This window comes from Periplaneta americana, chromosome 11 (genome assembly GCF_040183065.1).
Source record: "Periplaneta americana isolate PAMFEO1 chromosome 11, P.americana_PAMFEO1_priV1, whole genome shotgun sequence".
Taxonomy (NCBI): Eukaryota; Metazoa; Arthropoda; class Insecta; order Blattodea; family Blattidae; genus Periplaneta; species Periplaneta americana.
Window position 1 is genome coordinate 139,542,443 of NC_091127.1, and position 17,855 is coordinate 139,560,297.

At 35.0% G+C, this 17,855-nt stretch overlaps 2 protein-coding genes across 2 annotated transcripts in view; both read right to left on the reverse strand.

Annotated features, from left to right (window-relative positions):
* LOC138709376 (methyl farnesoate epoxidase-like) overlaps nt 1-1,262 on the reverse strand; it is a 31,029-nt gene extending 29,767 nt beyond the window's left edge. Inside the window, exons 1-2 of the mRNA XM_069840112.1 lie at nt 866-1,262; nt 1-4 (exon numbers count right to left, since the gene is read on the reverse strand). The exon at nt 1-4 is cut by the window's left edge and continues 100 nt beyond it. The gene's annotated coding sequence lies outside the window, so the exon portion shown is untranslated. The remainder of the gene's footprint in view (nt 5-865) is intronic.
* A 9,891-nt stretch (nt 1,263-11,153) lies between these two features.
* LOC138709375 (methyl farnesoate epoxidase-like) overlaps nt 11,154-17,855 on the reverse strand; it is a 29,196-nt gene continuing 22,494 nt past the window's right edge. Inside the window, exon 9 of the mRNA XM_069840111.1 lies at nt 11,154-16,025. Coding sequence (XP_069696212.1) covers nt 15,702-16,025 — 324 coding nt within the window. The 3' untranslated portion in view covers nt 11,154-15,701. The remainder of the gene's footprint in view (nt 16,026-17,855) is intronic.

The window sequence follows — 17,855 nt, forward strand, 5'->3', positions numbered from 1 at the left end:
TTCGCTGAAAACGAGGATCAACTCATTTCAAACAAATGTGTGTATGTATTTATTGGCAGGCATATGTAAATATTCGTTAATGTAAAAATTAATTGAAGCTATTTATACTCAGTTCCCGATGATTATACAGAGGTGTGAAAATTATTAGAATAATCTTAATTTTAAAGGTTTTATTATAGTTCTTTCACAAATATTCATTGAATTGATGAATATTGGTTTATAATATTACTATACTGATGTAGGATATATTTATTACTAACAATGTCGGAAAGCATTGTTGTACATTGGTATTTTTCTTATTTTACAATTGTTATGGGAATTCAGAAATTATTATATTATGTTGGCGGAATTGAAAATATAAAAAATTAATTAAGAAATGCTTTAAACAAATTGTTCTCTGCGTTTACATTGTTGTGAAGGTTCAGATGAACGTATACATCTGTTTTGTGCATATAATTTTTTATGTTTCCAATTCCGCCAACATAATATAATAATTTCTGAATTCCCATAACAATTGTAAAATAAGAAAAATACCAATGTACAACAATGCTTTCCGGCATTGTTAGTAGTAAATATATCCTACATCAGCATAGTAATATATACAAATATTCATCAATTCAATGAATATTTTTGAAGGAACTATTAAAAAACCTTTAAAATTAAGATTATTCTAAAAAATTTTCACACCTCTGTAAAGTCAGTGCTTGATTTTATTTTTGTTCTAATCATATCCGTTACTGTTGACGTTGAATTCTTCTCAAACTTTCTTGTTACGCTTTCTATCCAAAGCTCATATAAACATATTAATATACCCTATATGTATTGTAAATCGAAAACTAACAACTAAAGATAGGAATATAATTACCTGTATGATTTTAGGTGCGGCGTCTATACTGTCCGTCTCTGTCGTGTACCTGAAATCCCGGTAAAATTGTAAAACTTCTTGATATATTAACAATGTGACTCTTCCGATTGAGGAATAAATCGTATACGTTGAGCTTTCTTAAGAATAAGTCAGACAGTAACAAGATACTAACTTCAGCTCGTACATCACTACTGCCTACAGAAGTGCGAAACTGACAATTACGTAACTGAGCAGTAATTATCTAGCGAGGTCACAGTTTTTCTGCGTCTCTCCAACCGACCGATCTCTCACTCAAGGTTGAATTTCAGATATGACAGTCATGTGTGGATCCAGCCAGTGGTGTATTTTTAACCGAAACAATGCCATGGCTCAGAGAGTTGCATCCGAGCGAGCGCGGGATTTCCGTTATCAGTCCAGAAAGGCACTGGCACTGGCAGAATGAACAACGATCGTCTACGAATATTTCCGATAAATCACGAAGTAATGTAACAACTAGCCATCGCTCAGAGGAAGTGATGGGCGAAGTTGTTCTTTTCCCGGAACAGTTCCGACTGTTCCGGTTCCGAAAAAATACCATGTTGCAAACAACAGTTCCGAAATAACATTTAAGTTGAGATGTGTCGGAATGGTTCACTGATGTGAGCTCTTTCTTTGACTCTTCGCTCCATTTGAGGAGTCGTTCAAAAGAGCGGTACATTACCCTCCCTCTTCCCGAAGTAGCTCACACTTACGTTGGAGCATTCATCGCTCTGACTCCTCTTAAAATACTGTACGTTATCGGTATAGGCTAATTCACACGGGGATAGTTTACAGGATCAAGTGCTTGGAGCAAGTCGACTTTCCTTCAACTTTTCCCGTGTGATTTGGTCGAGACAGTCAAGTTGTGACTTGGCGGTCAAGCAGAGTTTGAGTTGACGACTCGTCAACTTTTGTGTCCACTTTCCCGTCACGTGACCAACTTGACTCCACCACTTTCCGCGTGTGAATGCGAACTTGTAGCAACTTGGCAAGTAGAAAGTTTGTAGTTTTAGGCCTATTGTCGAAGTAAATTAATAATTATTAATAATGAGCGCTCCTAAGTGGAATTCAAACGATATAATAAAGTTTTTGGAAGTGTACGAGAAGTATGAACTTGTATGGAATATATGTGACAAAGAATACGTCAATAAAAACAAGCGGGAATTATTATTCCAGAAACTAGCCAGTGAACTCATGGAACAATGTTTCGAAAACATAGACGTAGAAGTGATTCGAAAAAAGTTAAAAATCCTTAAAACAGGACTCATTCTGAGATCTTTCCTGTATTCTGCAGGATCTTCTTCAGCTAATTCTTTCAACAAGGTATTAGATGCACCGTGCATAATTCTTGTACGAATCCATTTCTTAACCCATGTTCTCTTTTCCTTTTTTTCAAGAATATTTTGTAATTCATACAATAACAAGGCGCCAATTAGCTGCACACATGCTTGAATTTGTGAAGGCTCTGGCTGGTGGCATCTTCAGTTTCACCAAACTAAAAATGCCAGTTCACTATTGATTTTTATTGACTATAACAGAATACAAGAATTCAAACACCACTACGAATACAACATTCAGCGCGCGCTTTTTTTCAAGCATGGTTTCAAGTTTAATGTCTCCGTGTGATCACAAATATAGCATCAAGTTTAGAGGCTTCAAGCACTTGACTCCTGTAAACTATCCCCGTGTTACTCGGATTTATGACAGTCGCCCTCGGTAGCATAGTTGGTATAGCGTTGGCCTTCTATGCTCGAGGTTGCGGGTTCGATCCCGGCCGAGGCCGATGGCATTTAAGTGTGTTTAAATGCGACAGGCTCATGTCAGTAGATTTACTGGCATGTAAGTGAACTCCTGCGGGACAAAAATTCTTGAACAACGGCTACGCTGATATAACCTCTGCAGTTGCGAGCGTCGTTAAATAAACCATATTTTAATATATATTTTTTTTTCAGTATGACATCATAGCACACATACCTCTCAAAAGATAATGGATCACATTCCAATGCACATTCGAATCGGTTTCGAAACTTTCTGTGTATGCGGACAGAAGCTTCAAGCGTCATGTTTATTATAGAAACAGCTGTTGAATACAAGGTCAAAATGCAACATTAATTTGTACATTAAGTCACGAAGATACGGTAACAAACTAAAAAATTTAACATTTCATTGAAAAAGTGTAGTATGTAATTTCTGTTCTCCGTGTTACATAGTAAAAAAGAAACTAAAATCATTAATTTTAATTTTTCCTTTTCTTAATGTTTAGTTATAATTAGACAGTGGATGTGGGATGACTTAAGGAAAAGTGAAGTTGTTTCGTATCAGAGTATATGGCACGTGCCGCATCGTCCCTCTTTTGTGTACCTGGCGAGGACAGCAGCGTACAAAACGAAGGAACCCCGATCCGTCCAAACTCGTAGTAACATTGCAACGCAATGTGTGCAGTTGTGTTATCCTGCTCAATTATTTGGTACGCGTTAAATATGTTGTACTGATCCATGCATAATGGCAAAACGTTAAATTCGCTCAGAGATACGAAATGCAATTAGTGTTATTTCAGAACAGAAGGATCCGACCTACTGTACATTTTTGCAACAGTTCCGAGACCGGAACAGTTCCAAAATAACTATTGTGATATTTTTTACCCATCTCTAGTCAGAGGACGAGCGCTTGGTGTTCATTGCATGCTCTTCCGGTAACAGTAGGCAGTAGGTGAATGTAGGCTTGTCTAATCAGTACAATTCATCAAAATGAATGTTGAAGATAATACAGTACTATCAACGTCGACTTCAAGCAGGGGCTCGGACACCGTCTCTCCTGATGATAAGTTATTACAAGACACATTGTCAGAATTAGATGCCGGAGGTAAAATGAAATCAGGAGAGTTAGTAGGTGGAAAAAAAGGGAATGCAGTTACTATCTCTGTTTGGACTGAATTTGGAAAAGTAAGGGATAAGAATACCTTAAAATATATGGGATTTTTTCTGTGCTTCTCATGTAAAACAGTCAAGATTTTCAAAAAGACAGCTGGACCCCCTGTTCTTGCAAGACACATATATTCCCAAGCTAGAATAAGTAAAGTTCATATTACCGCCCGAGATGAAACAAATTTTCAGAGATGCATGCGTGAAAGTGCTGGGATATAATACCATTTAGTTAACCAGACTAAATTTAATATGCGATGATAGTCTCACTAACTCCCGAGATGGATTTCTTGATTTAAGGAAAGTGATCTAAGAGATATCTAGAATTTCAGAAATATAGCACGCTTTCTCTAAAAGGGAAAAGAGTTTCCCTCTTCGCGGAACATCCTGCCCCAAACCGGTAGATCACTCATCATGAAGATCTTATCTGCAGTGAATGAAGGGATGCTATAAAAATGGTCGATAATGTTGCGGCTGTAAGCGCTATTCCGGGCAGATCCATGGACAGTAACCGTTGTCGCCACTGCTTCACCTAGATAGAAACTCTCGCCCACGTTCTTGGATTTTGTCCACATGGTGAGACATTACGCAATGCCAGGCATCACAAATCAGGTCTGCAATCGCTCAAGCTCTTTGCGACAAGGGATATAACACCTATGAAGAAATCCATGGTCTATCGGAAACAGGAAGCTGTCGGCGGGTTGATATATGAGTCATTCCACGTCAAATCGCACAAAATTATACAAATTTTGACCTTCATATTTCTGATTTCGTTTATATTTTTTTTACCAACTCTATGGGTCTAATAAACCAACAAGTGTATTTTTATTTCCTCCTAAGTCCACATGTTTTTAAAATATTACATGTTAAAATTCGTTAAAAATGTCGCACAATGCAACTTTTAAAGCGTCATATTTCTGACGATATTGATGTTAAAATTTTTTTGAAAAATGCATTTAAAAGCTTAAAGTACTGTATTTTATTAAATATTTACTAATTAATTTTAATATAATTATTACAAATATTTTTTTATAATTCAATTTTTAAAACATATATATCAATGTGAAATAGCCCTATTAAAAATCTAAAAAAATGCATACTAGGTGCACTGAAGTATTCTTAATAATTCCAGACAAAATCAGAATGGGATCTCCAATAGTTTAATGGAAATTTAATTACTTACGACACAATGTGTAGCGGTCGGCGCAGCAGCAGTGGACTGGAAGCGTTAAAGCGCGCTGGGAGGTTTATCGGCGCTGGATGATTGACTGAACTTTGCAACATTATACCCAGTACGGATCAAGTCACCCGACGAAACACTGCTAATTTACTTATTTCGATATCTTCAAATAATTGTACATTATGCTTTTCAAATGTTTCTTTTCATTCACACTTTAAATTTTCATTCGCCTACCTTCTCACTTGAAAGAAAATTGTTTTACTAAATCTTCAGTTTTTGACAACGGAATGAAAGAATGTAATTTTATTGTACCACTTACTGGTTTTAGATTATGGTATCTGGCCTGCAAATTTTCAGTGTGGTTTTTGTGCTTATTCAATGGACAAAATATAAATGACACTTTAGAAATGTTTTTTGTGACCAATCAAACAATTTTTTTTTTGGTGTTGTTATAGGGTCTTGTATAGGCTAACTCTCGTGGCAAGCCTTTTAACAGTATCTCCAATGCCATCACATGGACCTTTACCATGCGACGTTGTAAAGAAGTGTCATTCAGCACTAATTCCATAATCGTCTTCTTGTAAGCAATTATTAAATTTTGTTTTTATATTGTGAACTTGATCCATTCATTTTTTTCATATCGTTGAATTCTTGCTTTAAGAAATTGATTGCTTCGGATTGAAAAAAGTGAAAGGGATTGGTGTCATGTTTCATGGTTTCTGAGATGACAATACTTTTGTAACGAATTTCTGTATCTCCTTTGAAATATACTACGAAAGGATTTATTTATTTATTTATTTATTTAAATATACAGAATAAAGAATATAATTACAAACAAGAGAAATAGAAATAAAATAATGCAATCAATATTAAAAAGGAGATACAGTAGTATTAACAAAATTTGAGACCGAATGAGCAGCTCTCGTGTTCGGTCGCAGTTCAGATATAATAATAGGCCTATAAGAGAATATAAAATAAAATAAAGTAGGAAGTAAAATTAAAATTGTATTTTATTGTGGCTTGGCATATGTTCCAATGCACACTTTGTATTGAATCTTGTATTACAAATGAATAATTTTCAGAAAAGTCTGCAATAACTATGTAATTTTCAGGTTGTACATTTGTTTGCATTCCGTCAAAAATAAAATACGGCTGACTTTTGAAGGGATGACGATGCAACTTCTACATGAAAAACTTTACATGCTAGGGAGCCTTTTACTTTTTGAAACTTTTCACGGGGTTATCGTTTTTGTTGTAGATTTCTTTTCTTGATAGGGGATTCTACTGACATCAAACTCTTGTTTAATTCCTCAATATTAGTGATTTCTAGCACTGTATCCATAGAACTGCTAGAAGAAGAACTGGTATAATCACTTTGTCTGTCCGCACTTTCATTTAATTCATGTTTATCAATATCACAAGAACTACAGGCTTCACATATAATTTCATCTGACCTATCCGGAAATTTATTGATTTTTACGGAACGAATCACATATTTGCACATTCAAAGACTCCTTTAAATTGAGCTTTATCAATAAGTCGCGACTTACACGTCTTAGTATACTTTTCTTTTGAAAAGCGTGATTAGGAAGGTAAATGGATTTAAACACTTGTTATATATTACGCGATCTTTACCATCACTCATATTGTATAGAAGTCACGTCACTCCGTGAAATTCAAACCCAAACTGATTAGTTTTCTCTTGTATATTTTGTCTCCTGCCGTCTGTTTACTGCCATAAAGTTTACTGCCTTACCCAGCCTTGCTAACATCAAATACTTGGCTATATTTCAGTATAAACATACAGGACTGTGAAGAGCTTCCCCTCTTAGCTGAGCTGACAATAATAAAATAATTTTAGATAAGATATTTACTGTTCCTTAAGGTATTAATCATTTGATGATTACTATGATGACATCAGATGCAACGGGGAATTTCGTAAAACTAGCCACGGGCAGCCTTCTAGCCTATGGCTGCAAGCAGTTCATTAGCTGGGCATCGCGAGCGCGTGCATGCCTCCAGAAAATAAATAGTTACAAATGTGTGGGTGCCGATCCAATATTTATAAATGCAGTAGTTTCCAGATAATACATCAGCGAACAAGTCTATATTTTTTCAGATTTTTAACTTGGCTATTTAATATAGTAATTTTGCTTTGAAAAAGAAATGATTAAAAAATTAGGCCAAATTTTTAATTTATTTTTGATAGGCCCAAAGTAATAAAAAGTGTTGTATTTAGTCCTTCAAATACGCCGAACTGCAAATCTCAATTATATGTAGACACAGAGTTCCAAGTGAGTTTATGTAAGAGTGCGCGCATAATTTGCGTAACTTCAAATAGTCATAACTACACAAATAATTAATAATTGTGAAAATAAAACAATACGAGTCTCCTTATTTGATGTCTGGAATTCATGAATAAAAATTCGACCATTTCCGAGAAGGTCGTGTTTTATTGCTGTGCGATTTGACGTGGAATGACTCATATTAGCCTTTAACAACGTAACAGGCTACATAATAGATTTTACTATCCGCTTCGTATTGAATACAACTCAACCGGAAGACGTCAACAATGAGAAGAATCTAATTGATGGTCCAACTGTTCCTTATTATTTAAATATTTATAAGTTAGTCTATTGAAATTATTAGATTATTAGTCGGTGCTACAGGCACGATTACAAAAAAAATAATATTAACTTCTGGAAAGAGTTCAATCTTGAATCCTCTTTGGCCAAGACTGTTTCTTTGACAGCTCTAAAATTAATATTCAGTCTGACTTCAGAAAAATCACATATGTAAATAAAATTAGTAGCACAACAATAACAATAATTATATTTCCGACCACAATAGCACGCATTGATTACTACTTGAATATTTGGTATACTTTGTCCTTCAGGGCAATCCCTATTTCAGGGGAAGTTTGTTTAAATGAATAATTACTATCTTCATTCAGAATGGTACATGAAATAATAATAATAATAATAATAATAATAATAATAACAACAACAACAGCAATTTCGCCGTTGATTTTATAAAACATCCTATGTGACAGTACAGAAAATAATTTTTCAGGAGGAAGAAAAAATTAATTAAATATCAACAGCATATACTGATCCTCGATGATGTCATTTATGTTCACCATACTCACCAACATTTTCTACTGAATTACTTCATATTCTTACATAGGTGCATTGACTTTTACTTAATTTTCTCCCTCCTGAAAAATTATGTTGTATACTGTAACATAGGAGGTTTCATAAAATTAACGACAATTTGAATCTTCAGTTCAGTGGCACCAATTCTCTGTACGAGTACATAAATAATTCCACATAAAATAGAATAATTACTAAAATTAAAATTATTAAATCGATAATTGTATAAACTCCTAACAATCCTAAATCAGATATTATGAAATCCTAAATCTCTCTTTTTAGCACCTATAAATTCATTCCATAGTTATATCACATACAGAAATCATAATGTGTGAATCTTTTGAGAGAATATTATTCAGAAACTAAGTTATGAGATGTCATATTATTCACAAAATAAGTTATGAGATGTCTAACAACACGTGGCAGCCACTTGTTACGAAATTACTGAATCAGCTTTCGATGCCATATTACCAGATTTTAACTAAATAATCTAGTTATTTTGTAATGGAATATGATATTGGAAAGAGTTCATACTGTAGTAATTACTCAGTACTTTTATAATAACACATGGCTTTCTTGGATAATAGCAGAGGACTATAAACTGCTGTAATATTAACTGTGGATGTCATTATATCGGCATTGCATTGTTTACTTGTACGTCTAATTAGCAAATCGTAAATTTTCTTAAGAAAAATCTACTATAATCAACTGGCGGATCAAGGTCAAACAATTGACTAAATTTGTCATATATGCTCACTCCAATCCTGGACCATTTCCTCAACTAAAATCAGCTGGGACAGGCGAGATTACCAGTGTTCACAGTTCAGTTCAGTGACTCGTGTGTGCTTTGTATGTTTATACGTGACCTTGATCCGTCAATTTGGACTGCGCTGAGTATAGTTTACCTCAGAGTGATCCTTGGCATAGCGTACACTATTGATTAAAATTGCATCGATAAAAAATCATGCAATTAAATATAGCGAACATGTTTTTATGACTGGCGAGCACTTGAGTTTATTAATCGCACTTCAGAACGAATTGCAAGCAGTATGCTTTGGTCCGTGGTAGATAAAGGAATGATAAAAAAGATTTGGAGTGCATCCAGTTATAATCTCCAGATTCTTGAATGTACAGTTTTATAAGTTCTTCAGTGTTTAAGGATATGCGACAATAAATTTTCAATTTATTTCTGAATGAGTAAAGAGAGTTCGATAATTCATTACCATTAGTTGGATCTACTATAACTCATCTATGCACTAGGTCCCTATTGACCTTTTCCCTGAAGAAAGTTAGCTGTAACACTATGGTAAATAAGACAAATATATAAAATAAATAATATGCTGTTTGTTTACATGTAATTGTAATAAGGGTACAGCTCGTAATGTTAAAGAAAATAGTAATAAAAATTTAAATATTATGGGTATGGTGTATAAAGTAATAATACAGAAGAGAGTAATTTATAATTTAATCCTGAAAAGACAAAGTATATGATTATGTCTCGTGACCACAATACTGTACGAAATGGAAATATAAAAAATGTATGTATGTATTTACTCACACTGCAATGGGTATATACCCGGTGGCAGTGGTAACTAATTACACTCAATAATGGCAATAATAAACTTATTAATTAAAAATAAAATTACTAAATCGAGATTTATATTTCGAAGAGTTGGAAAAATTCAAATATCTTGCAGCAACAGTAACAAATATAAATGACACTCGGGAGGAAATTAAACGCAGAATAAATATGGCAAGTGCCTGTTATTATTCGGTTGAGAAGCTTTTGTCATCTTGTCTGCTGTCAAAAAATGTGAAAGTTAGAATTTATAGAACAGTTATATTACCGGTTGTTCTGTATGGTTGTGAAACTTGGACTCTCACTTTGAGAGAGGAACATAGGTTAAGGATGTTTGAGAATAAGGTTCTTAGGAAAATATTTTGGGGGCTAAAGGGATGAAGTTACAGGAGAATGGGGAAAGTTACACAACGGAGAGCTGCACGCATTGTATTCTTCACCTGACATAATTAGGAACATTAAATCGAGACGTTTGAGATGGGCATGGCATGTAGCACGTATGGACGAATCCAGAAATGCATATATAGTGTTAGTTGGGAGGACAGAGGGGAAAAGACCTTTGGGGAGGCCGAGACGTAGATGGGAACATAATATTAAAATGGATTTGAGGGAGGTGGGATATGATGATAGAGAATGGATTAATCTTGCACAGGATAGGGAACGATAGCGGGCTTATGTGAGAGCGGTAATGAACATTCGGGTTCCTTAAAAGCCATTTGTAAGTAAGTAAGTAATTTATAACTGACATTTGAAAGAATATCGTAGCTTATGAAATGACTTATTTTTAGAAAAGTATAACTAATCCCCAACACAGAACTATACGTATTGTATTCTTCACCTGACATAATTAGGAACATTAAATCCAGACGTTCGAGATGGGCAGGGCATGTAGCACGTATGGGTGAATCCAGAAATACATATAGAGTGTTAGTTGGGAGGCCGGAGGGAGAAATACCTTTTGTGATAGTTAATATTAAAATGGATATGAGGGAGGTGGGATATGATGATTGAGATTGGATCAATCTTGCTCAGGATAGGGACCAATGGCGGGCTTATATGAGGGCGGCAATGAACCTCCGGGTTCCTTAAAAGCCAGTAAGTAAGTATAACTAATCCTACATAAATATCAATAGTTATGTACAGTCTATTACGAAACGAAGTCTGTAGAGATCTGATCATCAAATTAAAAATGTCATATTCATGCTTACTACTCTGTGCAGATTTTTTAAAGCGATAAAAAATAGTACAAGGCAATTTTTAAACTGCTACAAATGTATTCAATTACAAAGAACATTAAATGTACTTTCACTTGTAGTACTAAAAACTAGAATCAAATATTAAATGCTACGAATATGGCAGTATCTACTAGATATGTCTGATGTTAATAAATTTTGCAAACTGCAAAAATTTGTTTTTACAGAAGCGTTGAACAAAACCGTAATAATTAAATGTGTTTATTTCATTGTACAACGGTCATCAATATAACAGATTGAAATGAGTTGAAGGTGAAAAATTATTTTTGGGAAACCTACGACAATAAAATGTTCAATACATCAAACATCAAACCACCCTCACTCTTATAAAATCAACAAATTTAGTTACTCGAAGATAGGTTAATAAACACACCCATGAATATACAGTCCTACTCAAAAAATATATGTACATAGGCTATTACATTTAGCACCAGAAAATGGTTTTAATAGAAAAAGATACAACATTTTATAGACAAACGCATTAGAACACAAGAAAATAAGACACACACCACCCTGTAACCCACCCAATCTAAAAAACTAAACATTTGGACATCAATAACGTATATTGGTAAAATAAATAACCAATTATCAGTCTTTTTCAAAATGGAAATATAAAAGTTACACAGAAGAGAAATAACAAATTAAACAGAATTATTCCAAACAAATTAAGAGAAAGAAACGAATAGCCAGATCTGCAAAGCAGCATACACGAACTTAATTGTACAAACTACAATATGAAATATTTAGGGCAAACAAAAATAAATTTCCAAACAACATTCAAAGAATAAATCAGATTTCGTAAACAACTGGAATAAATCAAAATTCGCTATATATTTGATCGATACAGCCCATGAATTCAGTAACATAGATGATGCTTTACAGATCTTAAAAATCGTTAACAACCCTCAATTAATTAACACTGCCGAACAATACTTAATTGCTACAAATCATATACACAATACCCAATTATTGAAATACGTATTGATTCGGCGTGTTTAATAAACATGTGGATGTTTATTTAAATATATTCGATGGAAAATATTGAGACATATTGGAAGAGGAAGATTCTTGGTGGTGTTCAGGATTTAAAAACATAAGCCTAACATCATTACACCAATAATTTCAGAATCAGAAAGGAGTTTGTGTACTTCCTAAAAGTCGAAAATAACTATTCTCGTCAGTTTCCATGTCCTGGTTATTCTTTTCTCTTACAAGGAAACCGTCCCAGCTCATGTTGTTTGAATTCAATGAAATTGCATAATTAAATCTAATTTAATTCGTTAATGAACGTGGAGGATAGTCGTTCGCTTTGCTTTTTCCTCGTTTACGAAATAGGCCTACATTGACTTGAAAATCGAGGAGTAGGACCTCCTAATCTTATCGCTTCTGTGGAGCAAGAACGATGCGATTGCCGCCACATCCATATGTATTACCCATGCTCAGTGCAATTTCATTCAATAACCTGCTGTTATAGTGAGTGTGATGAAGTTAATGTACCATTATCTGACACTGAATAAGAAAAAATTTAGTATTGCACAATACCATATTAACGCATTTCTCCATTATCTGTGTCATTGAATATTCTTGACACTGGTCACCTTACCAGCTAGTAGACTCTGAGTTACAGGCTTACTGTCTTTCTTCAGCATATTTATTCTTCTTCACATGTACTTTTGGACTTAGAGTCTAGACGTTGGCCTGCATACCCGAGATTCCTTAAAGTGACTTAGCACTCTCGTCTTAACTGTATCTTTCATCTATGTCAGGCCTGGGCGTCGGGAGCCGATCTAGTCTCTAAACGGGGACGCTTAATATTCATCCCTCACTGAATCAACGCTGTGCGGTGTTCGGCGGGGAAGAAAGGGGAAGAAGAGAAATCATATGGCTCCCCGTGAGAGAGTAGAATCCGCTCTTGCTGCCCAGCTCTGATCTATGTTATCCAATTAGTAGGACAACACTACAATATAATTGCTCAAATAATATTTCAAATATTGCTCTGTTGAGATTGAAGTGGTAGCCTTTCGGTTAATTTATCCAGCAGACCTGAATTCAGTTCTCTGCAAAAGTGGAGAATATCATCTATAATATTATACTAGGTCCACATGAGTGTTTCTCGTGTTTGATTTACCTCATATTGTCGTAGTGGTGATGTTAGATCAACTTTAACAAATTACGTGGAAGGTCCGCCACTTGTTTAGTGTTAAGTAAAGTTCTTACAAAAGTGGGAATTGAATGAATTTAGATATTTGAATTAGGCCTGTATCATGATGATTATGATAATGATGATGATGATGATGATGATGATCATAATTATGTACATAATGGCGTACGGAATGTCCGGATGAAAAGTATTCAAAACAAAGAAAGTGACGGCATTCATAATGTTTCTGTAATTGCGTGAAACGTTTATGCATTCGATTGGCTATTATTGTAATATTCAGATTTTTAAGAAATTGCTTCTTACTGTTAAGTACTGTAAATAATATGATTGAGAGTGAAATAGATTTAATGTGATTTATGAACTTTATTATTAAACTAGCTTAGAGCAGCCGTAGTTAAAGTTGTTTTTTCAGCTTCTGTTTTTAATTAAACTGATTGTTACACTTTTCAAAAATCTCGGCAACCCAACTATAGAAAACCAAAACGAAAAGTTGTCTTTACTAAGCTTTTGTAGTGTTTAAAGATCAATCTTTACATAGTGCCTTTTATATAAATTAATGACCTTCTTAGCCAAAACGCCTGCCAAGGTTAACTCAGTTTAAAAGAGCTGAAAATCAGGCACAGAAAAGAAAGCATTTCATCATGTGCCTTACGTTCAAATGTTTTTAATTAGCATTATCTTGAAGTTCATAAAAACAAAAACTCACCCCTTGATCCCTATACGCTTGCTCGATGTTGACTGAATATTCTATAATGATATTTGGGGCTGTGCTGGCATACATTTAATGCAATAGAATGTCCATGTGTGCTTTCAAATGACCTTCACTGACAACTGAGGAAAAATAAGAAATTTCCTTTTCCCCATTCTCTATCTCTTGGGATGTGATGGTGAGCTAAAATTCAACTTTATCGCCTGTAAATGCAATTGTGCCGTTACATTCATCGAGTTCATTAACCATGTCGACACAGTAGGAAAAGATTTCATTGCTAGCTAGTGTTGCTGTTGGAAACAATATGGACATTAAAATATGATATAGAAACCATCCGTGTGTGTGTGCCATAGGACTATGTGTAGTCTTCTTTTTTTATTTTGGATACATTATGATGTCTTTCATACGGAGACCTTATATTTGAAAACGTATCGACAATGGTTTTTATAATTTCATTTCTGAAACGGATAATCATCACAGGGAAAATGATGATATACTGATTATAAAAATGCCGATGACGATTAAGATTGTCATATTCATCAGTATGATAGTGATGATTAGACTTCGTGGAATTGCCACGAGAATCGTAAGGTTTACTATGCACGCGGTATAAACTGTATGAGTAGGGGACGTGCAATGTATAGAGTATGCCTCTGATGTAAACACTGAGCAGTATACTGCGGTTACAATAAAACCTGTATCCCGCATTCAAGAAATATAATGATCATTGAAGTAGGAAATGTCTAAACATGTAAATACACAATTATTTTGTAGTAAGATATATTAACTCTTAAAATGTAATGTAATATACTTACATCATCCTTGAATATCTGCATTGCAGTGAAGAGTTACGTACATTTTGAGGGACTGCAAAGTGAACGTCCTCCGATGGTCACTCAAACAGTTTTTATATGGGAAAATGTACATTCGACATCACAAGATGTAGTAGGTGCATATTTGAAGAATGGAAAGTCACTACTTTTTAGTACTTCAACTTCAGACGTCTTGTCGTGACCTGATAGCACATCATTTATAAAACAAAGTTGTGAATAGGCAGAATTTTCAGCAATAATGTTTCCCCACTTACATTTCACTTTTTCTGAAATTAGTGATTTGTTATTTTGGATAACGGTTTGTGATACTTTATACACTATATTAGGGCTTCTGAGAGTTGTAGTTTAAACGTTTCTAATAGGATGATGCTTTTGGACACGATTTTAAAATTAGAATCAATGAACAGAATACAGTATCTTCCAATAGCTGTTCAGAAGGCAATGATTTTACTGCTGCAACAGCGGAACTGTCTGTGCTATCCAGTGCATACATTACCTCCATTATTTTGCCGTAATTTTCTGTATAATAATTAACAGCATCCAACCACGTTTTCCAAATGGTCAAGACTGGCTGCGGGGGTAAGGGTATTCCAGGGGCAATTCTTTGGAACAGCAACACTCTCATTATGGTATGTTTGAATTCATCTTGTGTGCACTGAACAAATGTTAAGCTTTGACTATTCCAACCACAGTAATGCAAAAACAAGTGCTTACATAGGTATACATTAGCTGTATCTGCTCTATCTATTTGGACCGGTCACAACTCTTAACATGAACTGCTTATACTACGAGACCGGGCGGTCGCCCACCTCCTCTATACTACCGTACATCGGCAACCTGATTGCATGCTACGTGTGGCAATTCAACTATATCTAGTGATGATAGTGACAATGATAACGACGTTAATGAAAATATGATGATGTTGGGGACGTGGTATGATTACTCGTCGAAGATACAAAAACAGACATATGCAATGAAGATGTGACGTCAGAGAAGTAGAGGGCTTGTAATTTCTTGTAGAATGTCATGCTCAGATACGTGTGGTGATCTTAATTCTAAAGGGAGCCGGAGTTATGGTGATGCCTGCGAGGGGCACCGTAGATGGCTTAGGGTCCTCCTCAGGTACACTGATGGTAAACTGCTGCATGAGAGTCGTGAAGGAGAGGAATGTGGCACTCCGAGCCAACCCCTCTCCAACACACGACCGTTTTCCCTGGCTGAACGGAATCATCCAGTCGTCCCGCACAAATTTTCCGTCCGCGTCCAAAAAGCGTTCTGGTCTGAACGTTTCAGGATCACCCCAATGCTCCTTGTCTTGGAACAGGCTGTACAGGCTCAGCACAGCCGACGTATCCTGTTGCAGTGTGATAAAGAAGATTAGAATGCTCTGTACGTTAGTCAGTGTGAAACTTGTACAAAACAACATGGAATTGATCTGAAGCTAATCCTGATATACACAACAGTTAAGACACAGATTTAACGCTGCGTGTAAAATGTTACTTTAAGTTCCAGCTTTCTCGCAATAACAACGTCAATGAAATACCTTTCATTTGTCTGAAGACGTATCAAATCGGTAAACAAACTTACATCAAAGCCGGATAACTAGCTATAGAATTGCTTCGGAATATGTATGATAAGACTTCCTTGTGTTAAATTCTAACGTACCTTGTTTACATGTTTCGACCTTTTATGAGTCATCCTCAGAACTGGTCGTTGTTGGTCTTGGTGTCTCTTGTTTTGTTTCCTGTGAGGGTGTGTTGGTGTGGTGTTATGTAGAGTGAAAGAGTGTGTGTGTTCTGAAATTCTCAACACACAACTCAATTTCAGAACACACACACTCTTTGCCTCTACATTACACCACACGAACACACACTCACAGGAAACAAAACAAGAGGCACCAAGACCAACAACGACAAGTTCTGAGGATGACCCATAAAAGGTCGAAACATGTTCATAAGTTACGTCAGAATTTAACACAAGAAAGTCTTGTCATACATATTCCGAAGTGATACAGTGTTAAAAGTTGTGTAATCAAGATGTATATATAATTACAATGGAAGAAGGAGTTGGGGGCGATAAAAGGAAATGAATAATTGAAATGAACAAGACAAAGGCTCTGATGAAGATCAAGGGAAGCAGAGGGGAAAAAACGAAATGCTACCAATAGGAATAATAAGAACATAGTGATTAATTCTAAAGTTGATAGCAATGTTTATAGAGATAAAAGCAAGTAGAAGAAATAATTGGAGAGTAACAATGGAAATAATACTTCAAATAATATCACTGAGTAAATCGAAAATAAAACGTTCATTTTTATGTATACACATATATCACTGGTTGTCGGCCTGAGTATCGTAGTCGGTATAGCGTTAACCTTCTGTGATCGACATTGCAAGTTCGATCTCGGCCCAAGTCGATGGTATTTAAGTATGCTTAAATTCGATAGGCTCATGTCAGTAGATTTACTGACATTTAAAAGAACTCCTGCGGACAAATTTCAGGCACACCGGCGACGTTGATATAACCTCGGCAGTTACAAGCGTCGTTAAGCAAATCATAATTTTAAATGTTTTATATCACTGATTAATTTTCCAACTTCTTTACTGTGTTAATATGTAGGATTTACCTTACTTGACTAGTTTCGAAGTCTTGTTCTTCATTGTCCAAAGCCTAGTGGAGATACCGCGCTATACTCTGATTTCCTGTTGTCGTGGGGTGTGTTCATGATTGTGTCAAAAATGGTGTGTGTTTTGAAATTGAGTTGAATGTTCAGGATGTGATGTGGGTGTGCTTTGTATGTTTCTAGTTTTCATATTGTTCTAGGGTGTGAATTTTCTGGCTTTTTGGCTGAATGTGTAATATTTTAAAGTCGTTTCTATGTTGCTGTAGCTGTGATTGGAGTATGCGATGTTATCTTACTTGATATTAATTGCACAAATTTGTATAGCTTAATGAAAGTATGCTACTTTCTATTGTATATATTTGTATAGTTTTGGCCAATGAATTGTATATGCTTTAAATTGAATAGTAATCTATATAGCTCCACTGATAAATTGTTTTTGTTTGTAATTTGAAGTAGTTTGCATGATATGTATTATCAATTTCTGTATATCACAACTGGTTGAATTGTTTATGCCTTAAATTTAATTAAATTGTTTTGTATTATAATATAACTCAACTTATG